Raw genomic sequence first — 27,500 nt, 5'->3', positions numbered from 1 at the left:
GCCCTGTTGCCCTGTTGCCCCACTTACACAAGACAAATGACCCCCCCCACCCCCCCACCCCTCCACCACACAGAACTATGATAGGTCTGCAGACCTTCAACCGTCTCTGACGATACCCCTCTCTCTCCCTCCCTCTCTCCCTCCCTCCCTCTCTCTCTCTCTCTCTCTCCAAACGTTCCTGAGGGGTCATCACTGATCCACTCCATCTCACTCTAACAGAACACTCTGAAACTCTAGAACAGAGCTAATTTCTTGCTGCATTGCATGGTTGCTTGCATGCCAGGAAGGAACCTTTAGTAGTGCACTAAAGAGAGGAATGCTCGGTAGTGCACTAAAGAGAGGAATGCTCGGTAGTGCACTAAAGAGAGGAATGCTCGGTAGTGCACTAAAGAGAGGAATGCTCGGTAGTGCACTAAAGAGGAATGCTCGGTAGTGCACAAAAGAGGAATGCTCGGTAGTGCACAAAAGAGGAATGCTCGGTAGGAAGCAGTGCACTCAGAGGTAATGAAGACACGGTGCACTGAGACGCCTCCTACATCCCCTGCTCAGCTGTGGAGTTGCCAGTTCTTCTCCGTTGTGTGCAGCTGAACTTGGTGTTGTCTCCGTACATTTGCACCTTCTCATTTTTACACCGTTTTTCCAAATGCTTTACAGAAGAACAAGCAAGTGCACAGAGCAGCCAGATTGTCTAATATGAGTCTCCGGTTTGTCTGGTGATGCCATGATGCTATCGTGTCGATTGCGGCTTGTTTAGTGTGGGCAGGGAGGCGAGACCCCCTCCAGTCGTATCTCCCGGGCTGTCGTGGCGTGCCGAGACATGACGCCAGGCGCACACACACACACACACACACACACACACACACACACACACACACACACACACGCCTCATATAGCATTACGAGATGCCAGGCACACACACACACACACGCCTCAATAGCATTACGAGACGCCAGGCACACACACACACACACACACACACACACACACACACACACACACACACGCCTCAATAGCATTACGAGACGCCAGGCACACACACACACACGCCTCATATAGCATTACGAGACGCCAGGCACACACACACACACGCCTCAATAGCATTACGAGACGCCAGGCACACACACACGCCTCATATAGCATTACAAGTCGCCAGGCACGCACACACACACACACACACACACACACACACACACACACACACACACACACACACACACACACACGCCTCATATAGCATTACGAGACGCCAGGCACACACACACACACACGCCTCAATAGCATTACGAGACGCCAGGCACACACACACGCCTCATATAGCATTACAAGTCGCCAGGCACACACACACACACACACACACGCCTCATATAGCATTACGAGACGCAGCATCTCAGCTTCTGTATCTGCTTCTGTCTCTGGTCAGCCAATCAGGCGCCTGGGAGATGCTAATGAGTCAATATATGAGTGCAATATATCCCATGAGGCAGTGCGGTGACGAGTGGATTTGACAGGAAGATCCCTCATATGTGGACTGTTTGAAAATCTGTATGAACAGCTACCGGTTTGCGGTGTGCCCAAGGTCATAGTTTCACATGCAAATTAGGTTTCTGGCAAACAGTTGCGCTTCACTTTTGGCAAGGTTGCAGCAAATTTGCAGCAATGTCATATGCAAATTAGGTTCTGTAGCAGCCCTTGGATCCAAAAAGAGAGTCTCGACTGATGCATAAGGTGTTCTTTATTTAGTTCGTCAAACCAGCATACGTTCAACTTTTAATCCATCATCGTCACCTTAGCACCGTGAAAACTGTATTGAAAACATACATAGAAACATTTCACACACTTGCTTTCACGGCTACAAACATCCTTACGTGAACAAACATTTAGGGCGACAAACGTTAACTACACAGCAAAATAGACCATACATATGTGCAAACATTTCCTGAATAACTATGAATGAAACGTACCTCGCTGCGCTCACTATGAATGAAACGTACCTCGCTGCGCTCACTATGAATGAAACATATCGTACCTCGCTGTGCTCACCAAGGAATGCAAACAATATATGATAGTCCTTTCTTCCGTCATGAAACGGGCGTCAAGTTATTTAAGTTCATGCATGAAACCAAATCTCAGATAAAATCCTGTAGGCCCAAACACAGCTGCGTACCACTCACACCCGCCAGCTACCATTTAAAAGCTCATCTTCCCTTGTGCAAACTACTGAAGAATGCTATTAAAATTGTCTCCTTAATTCCAAATGGAGACACAGTTGACCGAGTAGACTCCAGTGTAGTTAAGAGCAGGTAAAACTTGAGGCTGGCTTGCGAAAGAATAGTTCTTTATTCTGGATGTAACAACAGAGTTCTGGTAACCCTGTTGTACGCACAGCACAGCACAGTGTTGCAAGGTGAAGCCAAGGTAAGAAACTGAAGCAAAGATCTGGGAAACTCCTGGCTAATTATAATACCAGAATATACATTCACGTCTGGGGTCAAATTGGAGGGGGGAAACAGACAGTGATATAGCCTTATTGAATTAAGACGTCTTGTGGGGGAACAATTAGTTAGGTACACCATTTGCTATTGTAAGGTGACAACATTCTGTCTGCTTACAATAAACATCCTGTCCTCGCAGTTTCTGCAGTATTAAACAAAGAACCAAAAGAATGACATACAGAAAACCACTAAAATCTAACAATCCCCCCGTCTGATTATAAATCAACTACATATATGATCACAATAAAGGCAAATACAAACAAATCAAAATGATCAAACAATTTCTAATAAAACTTAAAATTGTTAACAATCAATCATTTCCTGTAGTGTAGTGGTCAAGAAAAAACAAAACAATCAAATCATTCCTATAGTGTAGTGGTCAAGAAAATCTCTCAAAAGTAAGAGTCTAAAACTCTAAAAATGTTTATAATCGCCAAACGATAAAACAATTCAAACAAAACTTAGATTGTTATCAATCAAACCTTTCCTTTAGTGTAGTGGTCAAGTAAATCCTCGTTGTTCCTCGTTGGTGGAACACACTGCCAGTTCCTACAAGGGCAGGGACATCCTTTTCCACTTTCAAAAAACTCCTGAAGACCCAGCTCTTTAGAGAACATCTACTCTCATAGCAACACTTACAACAAGTCTTACTGATCCTAGCACTCACCAGCCGTTTTAAACTGACAAGTAACTGTTAAAAACAGCACTCACCGACGCACTTATTCTTACTGTACTCTAATGTTTTTTTTAAACTGTCCTAAAATTGTGAGAATTGTTCTAAAACTTACTGTTTACCATGTTGTTAGTCGCTTTGGTTAAAAAGCGTCAGCCAAATGTAATGTAAATCAGAATCTCAAATGTACGAAGCTACAAAATACCAAAAATGTTTCTATAGTGTAATGTCTTTTACAATTAGGATGCCAAGTTCCTGAACTCATTGGTAGGCGCGAAAAACCTATTTGTAAAACAACCTCTGATTTTATCAATTGCAGAGGGGAAAAAAATAAATGAGGTAAAAATTCACCTACTACCCTGCAAATTGCAGCGGCACTTGCATTCCACAAGCCAGAGGGGCAACTTGCATCCTTTCTACTCATATGCTTACTGAGTTTTCAGTTATCACCTTAATGTCAGTCAGCTAATTCTAACTGGGGCTATGTGTGGTGTTCTTGTAGTCAGGTAACTGATATTCAAATCCTGAAAATTGCATAAATGGACAGAGTAGGAACCAAGGTTTCCATTAAAATCTGAATGATTCCCAATAAACAACACTCTTGTGTCAGAATTTTACATGTGCTACCCTTATCCGCCAGTATAATGTCCAGAGCCATTTTATTCTGTAAGGCTACTTTGTGAATGGCATATAATTCTTCATTAATTGCGGATAGGGCTTCTATAGTATCATTGGCAATCTTGTCCATAACAGAAGGTAACTCTGTATCCGTTAAGAAATATTGGGTCGGAGCGGCATAACAACTTCCTTCCCTGTTTGAGGGCAAACATGGGTATGCATGTTTCCCGCAAACAAATATAGTCCCATTCATGCCCATCTTGACATCCAACATCTGGTTGTGGTCCGGCAGTGGGAGGACGTCTGATATGAAAACCATCATTGTCAGGATCACGGTTGTCATCCACTCTGTGCATCCTGGGGTCACTCCCATGTCGCTATGATCACTGCTGGTGTCATTGTCAAACGGCTGTTTGGGGGTTGTGGTCACGGACAGTAGTTTCTGAAATGACAAACAAAAAACAGCGGCAGTATACTAATGCTCACAGAAAATTGGAAAAATGCATGCAAATTAAGTTGAAAACAAGAATCTATCAAATTATAAAAGGGTCATATCATTTCATCAAATAGCCTAAGGTTCAGCATCATGTAATTTCTAGGACAGGACTCAAGGTTTAGCCGGTCGTCTGAGACTGCATCAAAGTCAAAGTCAAAGTCAAAGTCAAAGTCAGCTTTATTGTCAATTTCTTCACATGTTCCAGACATACAAAGAGATCGAAATTACGTTTCTCACTATCCCACGGTGAAGACAAGACATATTTTACCAATTTAGGTCCACAGACAAACATAACATTCAAGTAAACAAAAAAGTAAGTAAATAAGTAAATAAAAAAGTAAGTAAATAAGTAAATAAGAGGGCACATATAATAATGAAAAAATAAGAGCAGCAAAATGTGGTTGAAATTGTGCATAGACAGTCAATAAAAATACTAGTGCAAATACAGGCCAATAAAAGGCTTGGGTAGTTCTGTTTGACCTAAGTAAGAAGAAAGTGACATAGTGGTGCAAGTTATGTAAGAGCAGCAGAAGTGTTGTGTTTTCAGGACAACAACACCAGTTGTAAAGTGTACAAGTGTGCAAGTGTGCAAGTGGAGTAGTGCAGGCGGCCATTTTGGATTCCAATGTCCAGGATGTTATGTAGCTGAGGGTGGAGGGGGGAGAGGAGGGAGAGAGTTCAGCATCCTTACGGCTTGATCAATTGCTAACAACGTGTGGAATGGCCCTTCCCAGTTAGCTTCAAAGACTCTGAGTGGGTCGTTAATCATCGCCCAATGGCCAGGTGGGGAGTGTCCCCCGTCAAGATGCTTGTGACACTCCATTGTCAACTGATGGCCTGCTGTTTTGAATGTTTTAGCCAATTCAGAACAATATGCACTCAAAGCATCTGATCCCAAATGTACAATCGCAGTACACAAAACAAGTGCAGACATAGGTTTTCCAGTCACGACTTCAAGCGGGCCAAACCCTGTCTCTTTGTTGTTGGTAGGACTCACACTGCACATGACCGGTGACAATGGCACAAACCAAGGAAAACCTTCCTGGTGGCCTTTATCATAACTTTCCTTCAAAAAATGATTCATTCTCTCAACTCCTGTAAAGGATTGTGGGTGATGAAAACCATGGGATGGCCATTGGGTGCCCAGCACCCTGCCAACCTCTGCACAAACAGCTGCAGTAAAACCCAGGCTATCCATTTTAGGCAGCGTCTGACATGCTTGCCCAATCCACATTTTAGCAGGCTCAACAGAAGTGGTCACATGTTGTATCTTGTTAAAGATCATTTTCTCGCCTTCAACATCACAAACAGATTGGATGTGGTTTGTAACCGGCAGAATTTGTTCATTTAAACAAGTTGGCATCGGCTCATTGGGCACTCCTTATTTCATCCTGAGCCTTCTCCGCCTTTAGCGACTTCTCCTTCTCTGCTAGAGCAGATGTTTCAGCCTTAAGCTCAGACAATTCTCTCTTGAGCGCATCAACCCTTTCTGCCGCCTCCTTCTTCTCGGCAGCCTCGCGCCTAAGCATGGCTTGATTCAAGATGACTAAAGACAATGGCAGCTTATTTCTATCGGATAGACGTTGCATTTTCCCCCATGCTCGCTGCAAATCGGCCATAGGCCACAAATTATCATCATCATTCACAATGCCATATTTCATTTCAATCCTATTCTCGGTCTCCTCTATCCTGAGATGACCGTTCAAAAAATCTCTCACCGTTGTAACTATTTCATCTTCACTAACTTGGGGCGGTGCCATCCCACCTTTCTCAGTTGTAGGGATCTGGCTGGCACAGGCCCTGTTCCTTTTACTGAACATTGTGTTAGTTATGTTAGATGTTAAAATGAAAAGCTAGATATCCAACAAGATGTTACTGGTAGGCTACGTAGCCTACTTCAAGCATCACTGCTTACCCTTGAGATGTTAACATTAAAACAAATTGTGTTTCCCAACTTGTGACGCGTATAACAGAAATGACATTTCACACTTCAAACTGAGGTGCATTCTCGGCCAGTCTGAAAACTGCGCTTGATTCCCTCAGGCAATTCAAAACGCTGTGCCCTGATCAATAATCTCCTGTCTGATTAGTGCTGTAAAGCGCACGCAGGTTGCAGCCCAGCGAGAAATATTATCCGGCACATGAAAGACTCCGCCAAAACACTATGTGGATACAACAGTCAGTAACTACAAAACTCTATCATAGAATGAACATTCCTAATGATAGCCTCTAACTTAGCGACCGCTATAGTTAGCCCGTGCACTATTAAATTTCTCCTGTCTTGCTGCGTACAATATGCCCGTCCAGCCTCGGTTGACGCCACACCAAATCCATTCAGGATAAGACTTGTACGCAGTCTTACAGCCCAGCGCAAAATATTAACAAGCACATAAAAACTGTGCACTATCAAATTTCTCCTGCCTCGCCGCGAAACAATATGCCTGCCTAGCCTCAGCTATGCACCACACCAAATCCAGTCATTCTTTGTTACAGCCTCACACCCTGCACCATAGAACTACAGAATAAGACTTGAAACACTGTCTTACAGCGCAGGGGGAAATACTAACAAGCACATAAAACAGTAGCTACAAACTCTAACTTAGCCTTAAGCTACAGTTAGCCTCTAATTTAGTCAGTCACCACTACTAAATTAGCCAAGAGATAAAAATCTATCTCAAAACATCCACAAAATGAAAAAAAAAACAGAATGCAAAGCTCAAAATGCTACGACGTCAAAATAGTTGTATATACACAAAACATGCAGGACTGTTGGCTTCTAGACAGCTGCAGGCAAAACTTCTTCTTGCTCAACCCACTGGTACACTCTAGTCAAACTATAACCCAAAAACAGCAAATTTCTGTTCTTTTTTGTAGCATGAATAATTAAAAACGACTCACCGTTGAAACAGGCTGTTGTCCTCTTCAGGATGAATCTTGTTTTTTCCTTATTTCACGTGCAACTGGGTGGAAACACCAACTGAAGAATGCTATTAAAATTGTCTCCTTAATTCCAAATGGAGACACAGTTGACCGAGTAGATTCCAGTGTAGTTAAGAGCAGGTAAAACTTGAGGCTGGCTTGCGAAAGAATAGTTCTTTATTCTGGATGTAACAACAGAGTGTAGAATGTAATGTACAGTGCATATAGTTTTAGAATATGTATAGTTTTGACTGTTCTATGACTTTGGTAAAACCATGATCCATGCATAGGCATGCATTGTTAATTGTTAATCTTAAACTATATTTATTAGTATAGCATTTTTGCCAGATGTCACAACAATAGAGTCACTTGGAGGCTAACTGCAGTTATCCCATCTGCACCCTTCTGTTGAATTAGGACATTATCATGTCCATCTTCAACTTTGCCTTCACAATTTTCCTGCATTCACTAACATAAACATACTGTGCTGTCCGATTATTGTTTTAGACAAAAAATGTGCAAAGTAAAGGGGCATCATACAGGCCCCTCTGATTGGACGAACAGTATATCAGTCAACCCCTGGGCAAGAGGTCAATTACTATAAGACTTGCAAAATGATGGACTGATACTTTAGTGTGATATACTGTATGTTTCAGTGACCTCTAAATCCGATTACGTAAACACCAAAACCACTTTCCTAGGCTGAATAATGCCTAACTATGTGTTTGTACAGATTACACATTGTGGAACACTTACATGCAAAAACCCACTTGGCTCTATTTAAAGATTCAACAACCATTTCCATTGATTCAAAGGGCCACAATGTAAAAATAGACACCAATTTTGCAACAAACCAGTCTGAAATAAGCCAAAGGAATTCACTCTTTGAAAATAAAAGAATGTTCCTCAACAATGCAAGATTCTAAAATTCCATGTTAAGTTGGATGGGGTCAGATATTCTTTAGAATGTGTATTCTACAACATTCTAGTCGAGTCAAGTCGGCTTTTATTGTCAATTTCTTTACATGCACTGGTCATACAAAGAATTGAAATTTCGTTTCTTACTTTCCCATGCAGACATAGACATACTATAGACATAGACATAGCCAATAAACATTAAATTAAAGCGCAAGACTGAAATATAGAACATGTATGTATCAAAAATAGAAATATAGGACATATATATAAAAAAAATAGAGTTAGTTGTGTTGTATATTTATATAGTCTTAACAGTTACATGAAGTTTAAACTTGTGCTTGTGTGACCTGTATATTTACATTGATATGCAGTATGCAGTAATTTCAAGTATATCAGGCTTGATGTGAAGCAGCAACACGTTAGGCCTCGCAGTCACAGTGCAGTTCCACAGGGCGGTGTTGGGGGGGGGTTAGGGTAGACAGGATCCTAGTTTCCTAGGTTCCTGGCTGGTGGGTGGGGGGGCTGTCAGTGATGGGAGAGTGGGTAGATTGTTCAGCATCCTGATTGCTTGGTGGATGAAGCTACTTGCCAGTCTGGTGGTGCGGGAGCGGAGGCTCCTGTACCGCTTTCCAGAGGGCAGGAGGCTGAACAGTTCGTGTGCAGGGTGGGTTTGTATCCTTGACAATCATTAGTGCTTTGCGGGTGAGGCGGGTGGTGTAAATGTCCTGCAGGGAGGGGAGTGGTGCTCCAATGATCCTCTTAGCTGTGTTAACAGTGCGCTGGAGGGTCTTCCTGTTCTGATCTGTGCAGCTTCCGCCCCACACTGTGATGCTGCTGGAGACGATGCTCTCGATGGTCCCTCTGTAGAATGTAGTCATGACGGGAGGCGTGGCACTTGCCTTCTTCAATTTGCGCAAGAAGTAGAGGCGCTGCTGGGCTTTCTTCGCCAGTGATGCTGTGTTGGAAATTTTGTGCTGCTCACTCTCTCCACAGCATCTCCGTCGATGGACAGTGGTGGCAGTTGTTTGTGGCCTCTCTGAAAGTTGACAACAATCTCCTTGGTCTTGCTGACATTTAGCAGGAGGTTGTTGTCTTTGCACCATTTAGCCAGCAGGTCTACTTCTTCTCTGTAGTGAGCCTCATCGCCCTTAGTGATGAGGCCCACCAGTGTTGTGTCGTCCGCAAACTTCACCAGATGGTTGGAGCTGTGAGTGGTTGTACAGTCATGTGTTAGCAGTGTGAAGAGCAGGGGGCTGAGCACACACCCTTGAGGGGCCCCCGTGCTCAGGGTCAGAGTGCTTGAGGTGTTGTCCCCGACACGTACTGCTTGTGGTCTCTGCAACAGGAAGTCCAGCAGCCAGTTGCAGAGGGAGGTACTGAATCCTAGCTTGTCCAGTTTGCTGATGAGTTGTTGTGGTATTATGGTATTGAATGCTGAACTGAAGTCTATGAACAGCATTCTCACATATGAGTCTTTATTGTCTAAGTGGGTGAGGGCTGGATGGAGGGCAGAGCAGATTGCATCCTCCGTGGATTGTTTGGCTCGGTATGCAAACTGGAAGGGGTCCAGGGTGGGGGGTAGGGTGGCTTTGATGTGTGACATGACTAGCCGTTCGAAGCACTTCATGATTCAATTCTAATTACAGTTGTCAGTATTTGCTGAAGAATAATGGATAAAACAACCCTCATTTTAACATTTCCACCAACTGGATTTTCATGGTCTTTTACTATGGTGTAAAGATCACCAATTTAAATATTAAAATGTGAAAATAAATTCTGTTGCAATTAGTTTTGGGTCAGACCTTTGCCTGGACTATTAGCTCTGTTGTGGTATGTATACAAATTAACTATACGTAATTACATTATGCCCTGTTTGCCCATGTTAACAAACAATTTCAAAAAACGTATAATACATTTTTGGTTTGTCTTGATGTAAGTAATCAACTCAGTAATTTTCATGGTGATATGTGAAGGTTAATTTTTTCCCCCTATTCACGTGAGAAAAATACTGTATAGGCGCATGAATAGGGTATATTTGGGTCTTTTTCGAAACTTTCATCGGGATTCTTCGGGGCTTTTTTCCCTTACTCAGGACATATTGAGGATTCAAAATCAGTTAAGTTTGCTTGTGTTGCAATTTGTTCAACCTTGACCCCTATTTTGGCTTAAAATGACTGGACTAATTTGCCACTAGTGGAAAACTTCTCATTGTTGCCAGAACTTTGCTGGAAGTTAGCCTCTAGTGGCCAACACTTGCCAACTTCTGACAACATTTTCTAGTGAACTCATTTGATTCCCACAAATCACCCACAAGTTTGCTGCAAATCTGCCACAAACATTTCATTTTTGTAAGGGCACTGTTTGTGTGGAAGAGGAAAGATAAACAGGGGAATGGAAAGAGCAAGATAAGAAATGAAAAAAGAAATGGATGGTAAAGGATAGAGAGAACAAAGGAGATGGGTAAAAAGAAAAAGTAAAAAATAGAAAGAAAAGATAGAAAAAAGAAAAGGTACAGAGGTAAATGGACGAGAGAGAGAGAGAGAGAGAGCATACGGTACTCTACAGCACACCTTAATATATAATAATACCCCATCCTAAATATAATACCCCAACCTAATACCCCATCCTAAATATAATACCCCAACCTAAATATAATACCTAAATATAATACCCCAACCTAAATATAATACCTAAATATAATAGGTATTATATTTAGGTTGGGGTATTATATTTATATTATTTTTATATTTATATTATTAGGTATTATAATTGTGGGCAGCCGTGGCCCACTGGTTAGCACTCTGGACTTGTAACCGGAGGGTTGCCGGTTCGAGCCCTTGAGCAAGGCACCTAACCCCTCACTGCTCCCCGAGCGCCACCGTTGTAGCAGGCAGCTCACTGCGCCGGGATTAGTGTGTGCTTCACCTCAATGTGTGTTCACTGTGTGCTGAGTGTGTTTCACTAATTCACCGATTGGGTTAAATGCAGAGACCAAATTTCCCTCACGGGATCAAAAAAGTATATATACTAATACTATACTATACTATACTAATACCCCATCCTAAATATAATACCTAAATATAATACCCCATCCTAAATATAATACCCCAACCTAAATATAATACCCCATCCTAAATATAATACCTAAATATAATAGCCCATCCTAAATATAATACCCTAACCTAAATATAATACCCCATACTAATTATTCCTTTGATCACACACAGGGTTTAGTGGTTATTGTGGTTGTTCATGTTAAATGCTGTGTTCAGCCCCCTTGTCTTCGTAGTTCAACTGAAACAGTATGCCCTTCTGCTTGATGCAGGCAGAACACCCTTCTCTCTTTCTTTCTCACTCTCTCTCTCACACACACACTCCTGCCTCTCTGTTCATCTTTAGCTCTTTTCTCTCTTCTCCTTTGTTCTATTCATTCCTTCATCTTGCTCTTCTTTATGCATCTGGATGTTCTCTCTTTTTCTCTAATCTCTGTGCAGGTGGCAGAGCTGGAGACGCAGGTTGGTCGCCCTGAGGCAGGCGAGGCCGCAGGCAGAGACCAGCTGAGCCGCTCATTGGACGAGCTGGAGGAGCTGCTGAAGGCCAAAGACCAGGTAACAGCACCAACGCCTCACTTGCCCACACCTCACCTGCCCCCCTGCCCACACCTCACCTGCCCTGCCCACACCTCACCTGCCCCCCTGCCCACACCTCACCTGCCCCCCTGCCCACACCTCACCTGCCCTGCCCACACCTCACCTGCCCCCCTGCCCACACCTCACCTGCCCACACCTCACCTGCCCTGCCCACACCTCACCTGCCCCCCTGCCCACACCTCACCTGCCCTGCCCACACCTCACCTGCCCCCCTGCCCACACCTCACCTGCCCCCCTGCCCACACCTCACCTGCCCTGCCAACGCTGCCCAATCAGTGCCTGTCCAGGACCCAGTTAGGGATAGGTGCCAGAAAGAGAAAGAGAGAATGGGAGGGTAAGGGAGAGAGGAGAGAGAGAGAGAGGGAGAAAAGGGGCATCAAGAAAAAGAGAGAAAGACAGGACAGTGGTTTGGAGAGAGATAAAGAAAGACGCAAAGGAAGGGGGGAGAGAGAGAGAGAGTGAGAGAGAGAGGGACAGAGAGAGAGTACAGCGTCTGCTCTGCGCACCGTCCCCAATTATATTAAACACATTTGGAGTGCAGAGGTTCCTGGGGTCCAGTGGGTACATTTGTACTCATTAGGACCCTGCTGACCAAAGACACAGGCGCTTTGATTGGCAGCAGCGGCAGGTGAAAGCTCGCTCAGTGGCAACGCGTAGAGCAACAGCACTGTTTTTACCACTGAGGTATTGCCAAACACGCCATTAGGCAGGAATAAAATGCTGATTGTTCAAAGCAAGCCATCTTGCTCTCGTGTTTCATCATAAAGCAGGCTTTAAACTAGCGTGTTAGCATAATGACATGCCCCGGCTTGGCCTAATTAATGAAATGAAAGGGCACTTCTCCCTGGCTGACTGTGTCAGCTTATGGGCTGTGGGAGCGTAGCGTAGCGTAGCTCTGGGGGATGAGCTAGATCGCCTTCTCTGCTCTCAGCATGAGCAGATCCAGATCCTGGCAGAGCTGAGGCCATGGCAGGTGCCTGGGTGGGTAATCAGCCATGATGGGGTAGAATGCACCAGGTCATGTTTAATTTAAACAGGCTGCATCTAGCTGTGTCAGAGCTATTACGTAGCGTCTGTTAAATAATGGAAGCCATTCTTCCCCTCACTCACGTGTGCAAAAGCAGGATGCTCAGATGGGACACTGCTGTGCTTGTTGTTACTCATTGAAAATGAAAACCTCGCTGTGGTCATTAGAGTGGAATGGTGTGCTGGCATTTGCTCTCACACTGGCTGCTACTAACTAGGCCTAGAAGTCACAAACTGTAGTGTGAACACACACACGCACGCACACTCACACACACACTCACACGCACGCACACACACACTGAGGGGAATAAGGGAATTTTCACACACACCCCATTTGGTCCGGACCTTCAGACTTTTCAGTTTGGTCTGAACCAAAATTGTAGGTGAGAAAGGTGCCACAGACCACGGTCCGGATCAAAAGACCAAAATTTGGTCTGACCTAAAGAGATGGTGTCGCTCCGGATCAAACTGAACCATGGTTTGGTTTGTTTGCAGTATGAAAACATGGTTTTTGGATGGTTCGGACTTTCGGACCAATTACAGGAAGTTGAGGCAGCTTGCTACCAAATAACGGATAATAAATGGTCTAAAATGAGCTGTGAATGCATACAGGGAGTGGAGGAGATCATATAGCCTAGCCTATTTAATTAGATAAAGTATTAGATAAGATATAAGTCTGACAATTTGGTCTAAAAGTAAATTAGAAAAAAATGTGTTAAAATACCGACATCTACAACATTTTTGGAGAGGATGAGAGAGGGGGGATACGAAGGACAGCAGAGCAATGCTATCTGAATTCTGAAGCTTAAAAAAATCTGCGGTGCTTTTAGGTAGGAAAACCCACTGAATTGACATGTCAACGTCAGACGCATGCCTGTAAACAAACCAATCAAAGGGAGACGCAGCGCACGTAGGTGGTAACGACAGGATGCAGGGAAGTTAATGCAAAGTTCTTTAGTTCGCTAGAAAAATTGCAATGTGAAACCATTAACTAATCGGATCAAATGTATTCAATGTAACTAAACATGAACGTTGGTCCGGACTTTAAGGTGTGAAAACGCCCCAATAGTGCAACCCCATGTGAAATCTTACATGAATGTTTTTATTTGTAGGAAATCCACAGTCTGCAGAGCAAAAAATCGGACGTCCATGAATTGGAGAAGGAGAAGGAAGGGGCCCAGGAGAGACTGCAGGTGAGCATGAGCTAGCAGATGAGCTAGCAGGTAGCATGAGCTAGCAGATGAGCTAGCAGGTAGCATGAGGAACGCTTCAGCGATAGCCTATCAGGCGCTAGTGCTAACACACTCAGGTGCTACTGCAGTCTAATGCAGGTTTCCCAGATGCTCGCTCCAGCGATAGCCTATCAGGTGCTAGTGCTAACACACTCAGGTGCTACTGCAGACTTCACAGATGCTGTCGATCCTCCATAAACAGACATGTCATCATATAACACCTCTGGGAGTGGAGCTCTTCCCCATTTGTATGTAAATGTGGGTGAACGTGTAGAGGTGGAGATGGCCAAGCGCACCACTCAGCTGTCTCGCACTGAGCCACTCGCTGGGAGGGAGACAGATGTGGGTTTTAATCATGCAGAAGCTACTACCACAGCGATGGAGGAATTAGACACACATATTGATAACATGAATGGATCTGGAGCGGTTACAGACCTGATCAGGCCATATTGATAACATGAATGGATCTGGAGTCTCAGTACGGTGTCACATGACAAATGGTCTGTGGAAGTAGTGGTATTATAAGTGTAATAAATGTGTTGGAGTAGTGGTATTATAACTGCCATGTGTTCTAAATGTTGTGGAGTTATAAGGTTTGTTATTAAATAATGAAACTAAGCTGTAATTCAACTGTAATGAGCATGGCACTCTTATACACTTGAGACACACCCAGAGTCTTGCGCTTATTTAACACACACTTAACACACTTTGTATGTATCTGTGCTGTGAGTCACTTTGGACCAATGAAGAAATGATGTTGTATAGGAGAGTCTCGGCACACATGTGCAGCAGGCTTGTGGTTGCTATGGTGGTAGTAGTGTGTAATATGCTCACTAGTGCCACCTGGTGGAAGGGAGCAAAAAAACAGAACAGGATGTGGGGATGTAATTTATGATTAATTTCTACGTCACACACAGTACTGTTGTGTTTGTAGGATCTGTCAGTACTGTTGTCTGTTGTGCTTCTGTGTGTAGGATCTGGACTGTGTCAGTACTGTTGTCTGTTGTGCTTCTGTCTGTAGGATCTGGACTATGTCAGTACTGTTGTCTGTTGCGCGTCTGTCTGTAGGATCTGGACTGTGTCAGTACTGTTGTCTGTTGCGCGTCTGTGTATAGGATCTGTCAATACTGTTGTCCGTTGTGCTTCTGTGTGTAGGATCTGGACTGTGTCAGTACTGGTGTGCGTCTGTGTGTAGGATCTGTCAGTACTGTTGTCTGTTGCGTGTCTGTGTGCAGGATCTGGACTGTGTCAGTACTGTTGTCTGTTGTGCTTCTGTAGGATCTGGAGGTGAAGAATGCGGAGCTCGAGCAGCGTGTGCAGGTGGCGGAACAGACGCTGGCGTCCTCGCGGGACGAGCACGGCCAGGCGGAGAACGAGGTGCGGCGCATCATTGGCCTCCTGGACGTCAAGATCGCCGACCTCAACGACATCCGGCAGAGTATCGCCAAGCTCATCGACAAATAGTTGTGTCCTTGGAGCCGGAGAGGAAGAACGCTCGGCTCAGGACATTTGCACTGAGACTGGGGTGGGGAGGGGCTAGCACGCTCCAGCGTGTCCTCAAACACCCTCACTAAGCGCACACACACACACAAATACACACACACACACGCACACACAAATACGTGCACACTTACACACACGCACATATACACACACGCACGCACTAAAGAAATGCCCTTGTTGATCTGTGGTGTTGGGTAGGCTGCATTATCAATCTCAATACTCTCTTCATCTGTCTCTTTGCTTTCTTCTATAGTTGAATTATGGGAAGAACTTTGTCTTTTTTTTTTTTACGCATCATTATGTGTATAAGTATATCATGTGTTTAAGTCATGGGATGATCTGGGATGAAGCTGGATTAGAGCTCTATACAGTATCATGTGATTAATGCAAGTATTATTTAAGTATCAGTGTTAGGAGACATTTTTTGTATTTTTAAATGCATGATTCAAGTCATTATATTCACCTTCATTCAAGTTTGACTCACCAGACATTGAGGACATGAGAACTTTGGACACTGTCCATTCTTACCTCAGAAGACCGGTGCACTTGGAGTGATGCTCTCGGCTCTCGGCTGATGGTGCATGTTGACATGAGCGTGACTGTCCAGAGGCCTGGCCGTACTGTGCGGGTTGAAGGAGTTCGAGCAGTTTTTCTTTCCACTCAATTTGTCTTTTTTTGGTTGTTCCTGAAGTGTACTGGAATATGTTTGGCCACCTGGGAGACTGTTTAGGAGGTGTGTGTGTGTGTGTGTGTGAGAGAGATTAAGGAGGACGAACAGTACTGAGTGCATAGGACAGATTGAGGACAGTGGTGTTCTACAGCTCCAGAAACGGCCTGGAACCATCAAACCTCAGACTGACCGCTGGATTTCAGGAGGGGGTCAGGTGCTATTTTTGGCACAGGATGTGATGCCATTAAAGGACGGCATGTCTTTGAGCTGGTTTTGTCTCAGTGGTAGTTTTACCCCTCTCCTCTCACCACACCTGTTTCTAATCCTTCTCCTAAAAGCAACTGACCCAGGTAAGGGTCCCACCCAAGTCCAGGCCAGTCCTTCTAGAGAGATGTTCTAGTCTGTACGTTGCCCTTTATTCTAGAGAGTTCTAGTGCTGTACAATGCCCTTTATTCTAGAGAGAAGTTCTAGTCTGTACGATGCCCTTTATTCTAGAGAGAAGTTCTAGTCTGTACGATGCCCTTTATTCTAGTGAGAAGTTCTAGTCTGTACGATGCCCTTTATTCTAGAGAGAAGTTCTAGGGCTGTAAGATAACCTTTAATGGCCTCCGACCAGAGATCTATTCTAGAAAGAAGTTCTAGATGGGAGAACAGTGCCAACTTTGGTTTCTTCACTGCTGCATGTTCAACTGTTCAGGAGTACACGCTGTGGGTGTGTGTTTCCTTTTGCCAAACTACAGAGATAACACTGTCCCGCAGATGATTTGAAGATGTGGTTGGACTATTGCATCTTTTTTCCACCCAATTCTGAAGCAAATGCTTGTAAAGTGTGACGAGAATATTTTCTTTGTGTGCAATTACTGGCAGGCGGTCAAAAACAACACCAGCCTCGACATCTTAAACAAACTCGACAAACAACAAAATTAACAAAAGACACTTAAGTTCAATGGTTTAGAGAAGTGACAGGCTTACATATCATATCTGGTTTACGACCAATACGAATACCTCAGCCCACAGCGCAGTTGCGCTCCACACACGTTAGCAATACACACTTTAGCGCCACACATGTTAGCAATACACACTTTAGCTCCACAAACGTTAGCAATACCGAGCTGCCTGCTGGCTCAAACTTGTTCTGTGGACCGCAGGGACACCATTGCTTTGTAAAGACGTCACCAAGCACAAACACCAAGCACATTAAACAGAACTATGTTGTGTGCACATTATTGACGCTTATGAATTACAAATAAACTTTGTACTCTGGAGATTGTTATGATGCTTTTCCAAAGTCTCCTCTTTAGTTTGGATTTTGTAATCCATGTTTCACCCGTGGTTAGTTTTTAAAGACTCCAATGCCTGGAGACATGATCTAGTCTGTAAGAATTAAAGACTTTTGTTGTTTCCCCTCCCTCCCTTCCTTAGCCACTCTTGAAACACTTGCTATAGAAGTTATGCATACACTTGAAGCAGCTGAAACTGGATTATCAATGTGTAACCTGCGCTGTGTTGAACCTGCGCGATTCAGCCCTGCACACGCCCAGACTCGAACCCGCGAACAGCAGCACCTCGGATCGGGAAGCGAGCGTGCTGACAGTTGAGCTAAAAGCCTCTTGAGGCGTCAGGGAGTGAGGTTTACCAACATTCCACAAGCCCAGCTAAGCTAGCTGGCATCCCTTCCAAATGCACATTACTGAAGCCAAACAATTAAGCATAAGTATATATACTCATTTGATCCCGTGAGGAAAATTTGGTCTCTGCATTTATCCCAATCCGTGAATTGTGGATTGTGAGTGGGATTTCACGTGAATCCGTGAAATCCCACTCAGCACACAGTGAACACACAGTGAGGTGAAGCACACACTAATCCCAGCGCAGTGAGCTGCCTGCATCAACAGCGGCGCTCGGGGAGCAGTGAGGGGTTAGGTGCCTTGCTCAAGGGCACTACAGCCGTGCCTACTGGTCGGAGGTCGGGGGTTCGAACCGGCAACCCTCCAGTTACAGGTCCGAAGTGCTAACCAGTCACGGCCATGGCTGCCCTCACTCACAACTGTCTCTAAGGTGAAGGAGGATGAGATTGCAGAATTAGGTCACGTATCCTACGGCTCTGGCTCGTCCTCCAGAGGGGGTTCTAATAGTGCGTTCATGTGGCTGGGAAGTGGGTAGGTCTCCCGAACTGAGAGCGTTCACTTGACGACAACGGGCGACGTTGCTAATGTTGATAGGCTAGGAAGCCAGAAGGCTAACAGCACATAAGGTACTCTGGGAAGTATTAATATCACAATCACCTGCATTTATGAGTATAACAGACGATGAAGTGACTCATTTGGGCATGGAATAAGTCCATTTGTTATCTTTCACTATGTTGAGTGACATCAAAACATTCTCCTGGGAGCTCTCCCAAATCCCCCATATCAAACTGGGAAGTCCCCAGTTCAGGTGTGACAGTGGTGTGTCTTGCACCCCCCCCCCCCCCCCCCCCCAAGCTATAGAATTATCCCACTTCCCAGTTGCTCATGAACGCACCATAACACACATCAGCTGTCAATGGCTACAGATGTCAGAGATGAAGTGTCATTTCCTGACAGCTCAGGATGGCTGCAGACTTTGGCCCAGACCCATTGTGAGGTCAACAGTCTCAACAACAGTATAAGAGACATGTCAAGTAACCGCAGTGTTTCCCATGAATTGACTAATCTGTGGCGGACCCCCACACAATAGTTTTCTGTTGTACTACCGGTATTCAAATGAGATAAAATCCTTTCATTGAGCTGCGCTTTTCACGCACGCAGCCATTCATTGCCCTGCCCCGCTCTCTCTCTCTCAACAGACCCACCACCCCTCCTCTGCATACATCTAACACATTAACAACTGCTCAAGGATCATTGGCTCATCAGCGTTCTAAGGGTGGCGCTTAGCGACAGGTTAATTGCCTGCAGGCCTACTTGTTTGGCACATGCTGATGTTTGGCACTTCACAAATGCACTGATGGCAGTGCATTTGTGAAGTCTTGATGTCATCTTTCAAGTACTTGACAGGTTTGTCTTTTGACAGGGGAGCTTTGTTTCCATGTGGCATTTTCCCTCATGAACACAGCACACTGGGGTGTCTGTCCCATTCTGTTTATCAAAATACAGGTCCAATATTACATCTGATAAGGTATCATTTTAAATAGGTTTTAGGTTTAGGAATTACATTTTTTTTTTTTAACCACAAGCTCCGCGACCTACCAGTTAAGAAACACTGGCATAGAAGACGATGGGCTCAATTGGGGGTCATCCCTGTTTCCCCGAGTCCTATGTTCCCCGCACAGGGTTAGGGTTTTAAAAAAGGGTCCTATGTTCCCCGCACGTGGTTAAGGTTTTAAAAAAGGGTCCTATGTTCCCCGCACGGGGTTAAGGTTTTAAAAAAGGGTCCTATGTTGCCCGGTCCCATACAAAGCGGGGAACATAGGAACGCTCCCGCTAAATTGCTATTAAATCCGCTGAGCATCATGACTGCTGCACTTAAGTTCACTCTGCAAAGGCCTCATCCCAACATAGCAAGCCACATCTCTAAGCTAAAGTTAAAATACAGTTTGGATATCGAGCGTTACAGCTGCTTGTCAATATCAACTAGGCTACTCATGCAGGGCTAGGCTACTATTAATTTTATTGGCTCTGACAATGTTTGCAAAATCCCGATGTAAATGGAAAAGTTTTTTCCAAGACTCAAAAGGGCTTGTCCCAAGGAGTAGTACAAACTTTTATTTTCTCATTACATAAATTATGTTTCATTATTTATATATAAATATTTATTTATTTATATATAAATTGGGAGGTGTTACTAGGCATCTATAGGAACATAGTAAAAAAAGCTATTGGTGACATTTTTTTTTTTTGCAGATTTACAAAAAAAAAATGCCCAACGTTCCTTAACTAGTAGCCTGTGACTGTTAAAACAGCTCACGAACGTCTTAAAATGACCGGGACTTAGTTAGACCTAGACACCAACAGGGGGGTATTCCATCAACCTCGCTAATGAAGGCAGCGCTTAACAGAAATAGTCTGGCTTGAACTAGCCTAGACTTTCACTTGGGCTGAAGCCGTCCCATTAACTCAAGTTAGCGGCATCTTGGCCTCGTTTATTCAAGCGAGGTTTAGTTCAGCTTCATCTCTGCTCGTGCACGAGGCAGAAAAGTAGACCAAAACAGTAGATTGACGAAAAAGATGATATATGTCGTAAAATGAAGACAATACTAGACGATTTCTGTTTGATAGGCAAGCACCATCTACAGGATTTTCAAATTTAACAGAGAGAAAAAATAGATTGCCTAGAGAAATTGGAAATAATGAAAGCATACATTTAAAAACAGCAATGCTAATGGTTTGAAATCAATTGCGAGTTTGATTGGCTTCACTCTTTAACACATAGACTCAGTCTATGCTTAACAAAACGAGTGAATGAATAAATAGTATAAACTCAAAAACAACTTTGGCATATATTCAAAACTATCTATAGCCTATTCTTATATTAAAAGAGTTCACTCCAAATTATTGTCTAGGTGTAGGTGGTCATAAAATAAATTATCATCAACATAATAGCCTATTGTCTCCCATAAGTCCCAAAGTGTTTGAAATAAAATTATCTGAAATGCAATGGCTTTCAATTCAATTTATGCGCCTAGTATTTAATCTGTGTAGCACACAGTTGATTTGACATTCATGAACAATCGTCGACAGATGAAACAGTTTTAATTATTAGCTGCCTAGGCTACAGAATAATTATCCTTTGGCTTGCATCAGATATAATATAGCCCACTGGCAAAGCGGTCACTGGACAGCCTACCAAATGTGCATGACCCTTTATCAGCAGTATATGTCTTTCATCAAAGATTATAACTAAAAATGCCATTATCAAGGTGATAAACAATGTAGCCTTAATACTTCGTATGGGAAGCGAACCTGCGAACACGCAAGAAAATTGCTAGTTTGCTATGCCATCTCATTGCACGTTACACCACCACCGAACGTAAGTGTCGTCAAAGATCTTTAATATACAACCGTCTCTGGTGTCGTAGAGTAGCACGATTCCTAGAACCACGCGCATGTGAAGTTAAAACATTTTAAGTAGCATAATCTTCATAAATTATTTGGAGCTAGTGAATGTGTAAATCCATGCTTGGTGACACTGTCGGAAAAAACATTTCTAGGCCTACTTCTATTTTTGAAGTTGTAGGCTACAGGTGATGAAACCACAGGTTGACGGAACCATCTTTTTGGACTCGTTTTCCGACTGATTGTTTTTTTTTGAAACACATCTTAATTTAGCTTGAAAGTTAACCTGCTATGGAGCAGGTTAGTTCTGTGGCATAAATCAGGGGTGTGATTGGCAAAGGTAATAAAAAAAGGAAAATATACGAATAAATGATTTACTATAGGCCTACTTGATGATACATTATAGCCTGCCCCCTAACAGTCCTCTGGGTCTACGTACAAAATAGTGAATTATGTGATAGGCCTCATATTGATGCTGATTGAAGAGGTTGCAACTTGAAGGTTAATATTTCAGTTCCAAAGAGAATCAAATTACATTGCTCCCTCTCCTCCCAAAGTAACACTGTAGGTCCTATACCTCTCCTCCTAAAATAAATGTTAGGCTCTGTTTGAAGCTACTGCGCCAGGATTGTGTAGGCTAACCGGCTACAACACTAGTTTTAAGCGCACACACTAAATGGAGAGCTATGGGTTAAAATGCGGATTGCGCCTTTAAATAAATAATCTATCAGCACAATGCTACAGTAGGCTATTTCCACTAAATATTCAGCTCAATATCACGTGCAAGACGTTTACTAAGTATGCCAAAAGCTTTGATCTCCGTCACGTTTTCTCAAGGTGAGATGGTATCCTGAAATATGTTTTAAACAAGGGCGCAAGGTTCACGGAGGTGAACGGCTAGATAAACGCGAAATGACGAGGTGTTAACTAAACAATGTAGTAGGCCTAAGGTAGACAGGCTTTGTGGTTAAAACTATGAAAACGTGTAAGGTTAGTCTAGTCTGTCACAGCTAACTTCAAGCACAGCTTACACGCGCAGAAATTAAAATTCAATATCAGTATCACGGGATTCATTATCGGAAAATCTTGACAGCGAACCCGATGCAAAGCCAAAACGAGAAAAAAAAAAAAACTTCTACTGTATGATGTCTTTTTAAAATCAATTTGTTTACCTTTACCGTTTCATGGCTTTTGCTGAGAAACTAGTTCGCCACACACACGAATCAGGCATTCTTCAGAACGCAGCTGATCAACCCGTCCCGTCTACTTTCACTTTCAATGAAATCCACTAGTAAACGGAATACACTACTTGCGGCGTGATATTCAGAAAGATGTGAAGCACAAAACCCGACTGTTATAACAATGGCCTGTGTTATACAGAAATAGTTTACTTCTGACCGACAGACCCCCCCCCATTAAAAAAAAAAAAAAAAAAAAAAAAAAACTCATCGGATCTATACGAATTGTGTGGGTTTCATTTTCAAGTCGAAAAAAACGGAATTCCGTTTAAAAACGTAAGAATCACACACCTGATAAATTCCCATAGTTACCAAACTGGGATTCACGTTAACCTCATTAATGGAAAGGAGTTCTCACTAAAATTAGTGATGTCGAAATAAGCCAGGTTTGGCCTTTAGCGAGGTTGATGGAATACCCCCCAGGAGAGTGTTTAAGTGAACTCAATTAGACCTACACACCAACAATACAATGTATTGACATCAAAGATACGTGTAATAGTTTAGCTCACAGGCGGGATATGTGGCCTATGCCAGAGCCCGTCTACGGAGAGCCTGGCCACTCCGTATTAAGTCCCATTGTACCGAATTTTGGTTGCAGTTCCACCAGATTTCCACTGGGGGCGATCGCCATGAGTGCAGAATGAATGGGAGTCAATGGAGCTAGACGGCTAAATTTGTCTTTTTCACCTGATTGTCGTTGACAAATCTCAGATTTGATTCTAGTTTGTATAACTTCAACATGAGTTATAGGTCAAAAGTTGAATGAACGAGTACTTATGTCCTTTTGATTTCTTACAGTTTGGGTCGTTGTTGCCCATAACACGCTAGCATTGTGCAAATGAGTGACATCATTGACACGTTTGAAAGGCTTTTTAGAACAATTAAGTGACTTTAAAAAATATAATACTCCACCAAGTGTATTTTCTTTGACTCTCCTTTCGAATACAATATTCAAATTACTTGAAAAAAAAATATATCCCGAGAAAAGTGGATTTTGAGGGGTACAGCTCCATAGACCTCCATGCATTCTGCAGTCGTGGACGAGCGCCCTCATGTGGAACCACAGAAGGAACTGCAACCAGTTCAGAAACCGGAAGTTTTCCGAGAGTGGCAGTTCTCCCCTTATTAGACATTCTCTGCCTATGCTATTGACCGATCCCAAGCCCCGCCCCTTTTACTATGTCACAATGAGGACGTCGGAGGACCTCGGTCAATTTTGAATTTTATAGTGTCCATTCTGTAGCCTACAATGCGCCGGTTATGTGAATGCTAATGCTTCTTTTGCGAGTAGCCTAAGTAACTAAATAACTAAAGAGCTCAAAAAGGTTCAAATATATGCCTGGGATACTTGTAGAAGTGACATCCGATATCCTGACCGTGTGAAACGTTGACAGACATAGGCCTAACTTTGCATAACTTTGGATAGGCTGCTACTTTTCAGTAAAGAAATCTGAGTGTGTACGAAAATGTTCCCTTTTTTGTGTTCATAACTACATACAAAAACATAACTAAACCTGGTTTCCATTGTTGAAACGACAACATAAGCCTACGCAAAAAATTATACCTACCTTGCAGGAACTGAACTCACACTCATACAATTGGAAGTACGCGCAAATAGGCTACACCTTCAATCACGTATCGCCTTACACACAATAAGAATACTTTCAGCTTTTAGACATAGGCTACCTTGCCATGTTTAACTTGGGATAGAAGACTGTTCACAGAAATAAGCTAATGACCATTTTTTCAACAAACGGAATAGACTACTGCGATGCATCATTGATGGCTGAACGAGAGATAGCCAATGTCTTCTAAAGATCAAATCATGTGCCGATTGAAAACCTTGCTGTATAGGCTATGCAGTCTCGAAATCGACAATATTAGGCCTACTACATTGCCCACATTTAAATTAAGTATAGCATAAGCGGGCACTGATGAAGTCTTGTGCAAGACAAATCACGTCTGCAAACTGCAGATATGTCGTGCGTTGTATGGGTAAACTCGGGTAGATTTAGTGGTTTCTTTTCAATAGCCTACATTTGTATCATGTTTATTTGAACTCTTCCTTCTAAAGCAGCCATTCAAAATAATAAGTAGGCTGCGAAGCTATCTCTCCACCTCCCCAACATGAGCTGCTTAACAGGCTAGCCACTCTCCCAAGTTGCGTGGGAACTTGGATCTGCAGCACTTGGACCCGTCTTTAATTGATCCTCGAAATATGGTTAGATTTTGTTATGCACACGTCAACATCATATGTTTGCACAGACCTGTTTATTGAATCAGTCACATCTGCAGCAAACTACCTGCTTGTGATAACGTGCTAATTGTTTATCCCTAGTTAACATGCATCCCATTAAGATCCGTAACACCAGATTGGTTTGTCCTCAATTTGTGGTGTTCCACCTCGTTGATAACAGCAGACATTGTGAATGTGTCCTTCCGAATACTGAAGGCCTTTCTGGCCTCAGTTTTTTGAATATATCAATATTACTTGACGCCCAGAAATCTAGCATACACTGTTACACTCTGCTAAATGGTGCTGCGTACCCATGTTTAACACGCGTTCTCGCCCGCACACTTTCCTGCAAACTTGTCCGACTTAGCAACAGTAACTATGGGACTGACAATGGGAGGAGGGGCTTGGGATCGGTCAAATTTAAGCTTCAATTTTCAAGTAATAATAATTCAGTGTTGTGGCATTACATTTTTTTTTTTTGGTTTCATGTCATCCCCCCACTGTTGCCTGGCCACCACCACAAATAGAATCCAATTGTGTGGACACACTGGGTAACCCACACCTCCCTGGCTGAGGTGATGCCATCATGACAAAAACCCCTCCCAGTCTTTCCACCCCTAACAAATCAAATCTTGTTCTGACAACTGAGCTCTAGTGGATTTCATCTCTGGTGCAAACCAATCCAAGGAGAGCCGAGGGCAGAGAGAACACAGATTCCCAGTTTCTTTTTCTTTTAACATTTATTTAACCCAGAAATGCAAAATGTGATCTCAGGCCAAAGGGACAGCGTAGCACGGCGCGTCTACTTCAGCTTCTTCTTGGGGCGCAGGTTGTTGGTGTGGCCACACTTCTTCTTGCGGCAGTTGACGGCACGGGGGTGGAGACGGGCGTAGCACCTGCGGCACAAGATGAACCAAGGTCAGTAAAGTTCTGAAGGCTACGCCAGCGGAACCAAGGTCAGTAAAGTTCTGAAGGCTACGCCAGCGGAACCAAGGTCAATAAAGTTCTGAAGGCTACGCCAATGAGATGGGGTCTCAGCTGGATCACCACCGACCTGCAGAACCTGGCAGGCTTCCAAAGCCGTTGCCTTAGTAACAGGCTAGTAAAGCTGGAACCTTGAGGCACATCACCACTCTGACTCCATCTGAACAGGATTTATTCCGCCCACTCAGTCCTACATCCCACCTCTGCCTCGCAGAACAGCTCTTAATATCCTTACATTCGTATGGAGCACGACGCAACTAGGGCGGAATTATTTTGCCATCAATACTTTAATATTACAATATTTTTAAGGATGGCCTCAATACTTAACATATTTATTCTACAGGTTATGTTTTTTTCCTTTCTTCTGGACTCTTGACAGATTGATCATATTTTGAATTAGGTTAATGGAACGTTATTTTCCATCCCAAGAAAGGCAGAATGAAGTATTGTGCATCATTTTTCAGAATGCCATGGAGATGCTAGCAGACACCAACTCTTTCAAGTAGCAATGACATGCATGACTTTCATGAGGAGCTGTGGCACTCACTTGCGGCAGATCATCTTGTCACAGTTGTACTTCTGAGCCAGCATCCTCAAAGAAGGCTCAATGATGCCTCCTCGCAGACGAAGCACAAGATGCAGGGTAGACTCTGAGGGGCAACAACACACACACAGCACCTGCATGAGCCAAGCGTGCTCCTTACATTGACCCCAAGCATGCTCCTTACATTCACCCAATAGTCTAAAGCCTCAGACTTTGTCCATACAAACCTAGCTTTAAATGTTTACAATTCCTAAAGTAATAAATACATAATCTATTATCGTAATAAATACCCAGGTTTACCCAAATACTGACTAATTACCAACAGCAACAATCTAAAACCTGACTTTATGACACTAATGAGCACAACCACTCGGTTCTAGGCCGAGGTAGGTGGAATATTAAACATAAACACTTCCCACAACTATTCACACAAATCTAATAAATACTGATTTGTTCAATCATCCAGTACTTCAGCAGTAAATACATAATAACCTTTCTGAATGTTGTAATCGGACAGTGTGCGGCCATCCTCGAGCTGCTTGCCAGCGAAAATCAGACGCTGTTGGTCAGGAGGGATACCTGCAAAGAACAACTTTCATTACCATGACAACTATTAAATGTATGGGTGAAGATACGTTTAGAAGACTACTACATTAATAGACAGATAAACAACTGAATGCCTTACCTTCCTTGTCCTGAATTTTTGCCTTAACATTTTCGATGGTATCGCTGGGTTCGACCTCAAGGGTGATGGTCTTCCCTGTTAACGTTTTCACAAAGATCTGCATCTTTGCAAGCTCTACAACAGAAGTGACATAACATAAATAATTGAGTATCGGTGGGCATTCATATATCTTATGACTGGAGATTCATTGAGCTAATATTCACTGGGCAACTTAAAGGCATGTCAGGCAGTGCGAACTACTTCTAAGCATGGTGACTAAAGCTACGTGTTAGCTTCAGTTAGCGAGTAAGGTAACGTAACGTTATGCTTATACGGCGGGGTTAGAAAAACAAATCAAAGTCGCTAACGCAGATCGGGTCACATGTCACCAATCATTACACGGAAATGCACACAACACGACAAAATATTGTTAGCTGTTAAATCTCGAACGTGTCTGTGAGTTATTATCAGACTCCACATGGTTAGCGAACTAGCCATCTACCATACCACTTAGCCATCACCAGGAGGCCTTTGCCACATGCTCTGTACGATACGTTATACTATTCTACATCTTTCTACGCCACAGACTCGATTTTCGGTAT

General features: G+C 43.4%; 2 protein-coding genes across 6 annotated transcripts in view; one reads left to right on the top strand and one right to left on the bottom strand.

Moving 5' to 3' along the window:
* The window catches only part of LOC121678581 (homer protein homolog 3-like), an 88,777-nt gene extending 71,305 nt beyond the window's left edge, over positions 1-17,472 (top strand). For all 5 annotated transcript variants that reach the window (XM_042058214.1, XM_042058217.1, XM_042058215.1 and 2 more), the window contains 3 exons: positions 11,612-11,725; positions 13,906-13,986; positions 15,304-17,472. In XM_042058214.1, the coding sequence (XP_041914148.1) occupies positions 11,612-11,725; positions 13,906-13,986; positions 15,304-15,489 (381 nt within the window). In that variant the 3' untranslated portion in view covers positions 15,490-17,472. The remainder of the gene's footprint in view (positions 1-11,611; positions 11,726-13,905; positions 13,987-15,303) is intronic.
* Positions 17,473-25,427: 7,955 nt separating this feature from the next.
* uba52 (ubiquitin A-52 residue ribosomal protein fusion product 1) overlaps positions 25,428-27,500 on the bottom strand; it is a 2,351-nt gene continuing 278 nt past the window's right edge. The window contains exons 2-5 of the mRNA XM_042058219.1: positions 26,920-27,033; positions 26,727-26,813; positions 26,238-26,340; positions 25,428-25,602 (exon numbers count right to left, since the gene is read on the bottom strand). Coding sequence (XP_041914153.1) covers positions 25,509-25,602; positions 26,238-26,340; positions 26,727-26,813; positions 26,920-27,022 — 387 coding nt within the window. The 5' untranslated portion in view covers positions 27,023-27,033 and the 3' untranslated portion in view covers positions 25,428-25,508. The remainder of the gene's footprint in view (positions 25,603-26,237; positions 26,341-26,726; positions 26,814-26,919; positions 27,034-27,500) is intronic.

The sequence above is a fragment of the Alosa sapidissima genome, chromosome 12 (assembly GCF_018492685.1).
Source record: "Alosa sapidissima isolate fAloSap1 chromosome 12, fAloSap1.pri, whole genome shotgun sequence".
Lineage (NCBI taxonomy): Eukaryota > Metazoa > Chordata > Actinopteri > Clupeiformes > Clupeidae > Alosa > Alosa sapidissima.
Note: the sequence above shows the minus strand (reverse complement) of the source record. Positions and strands in the feature narration are given on the sequence as shown.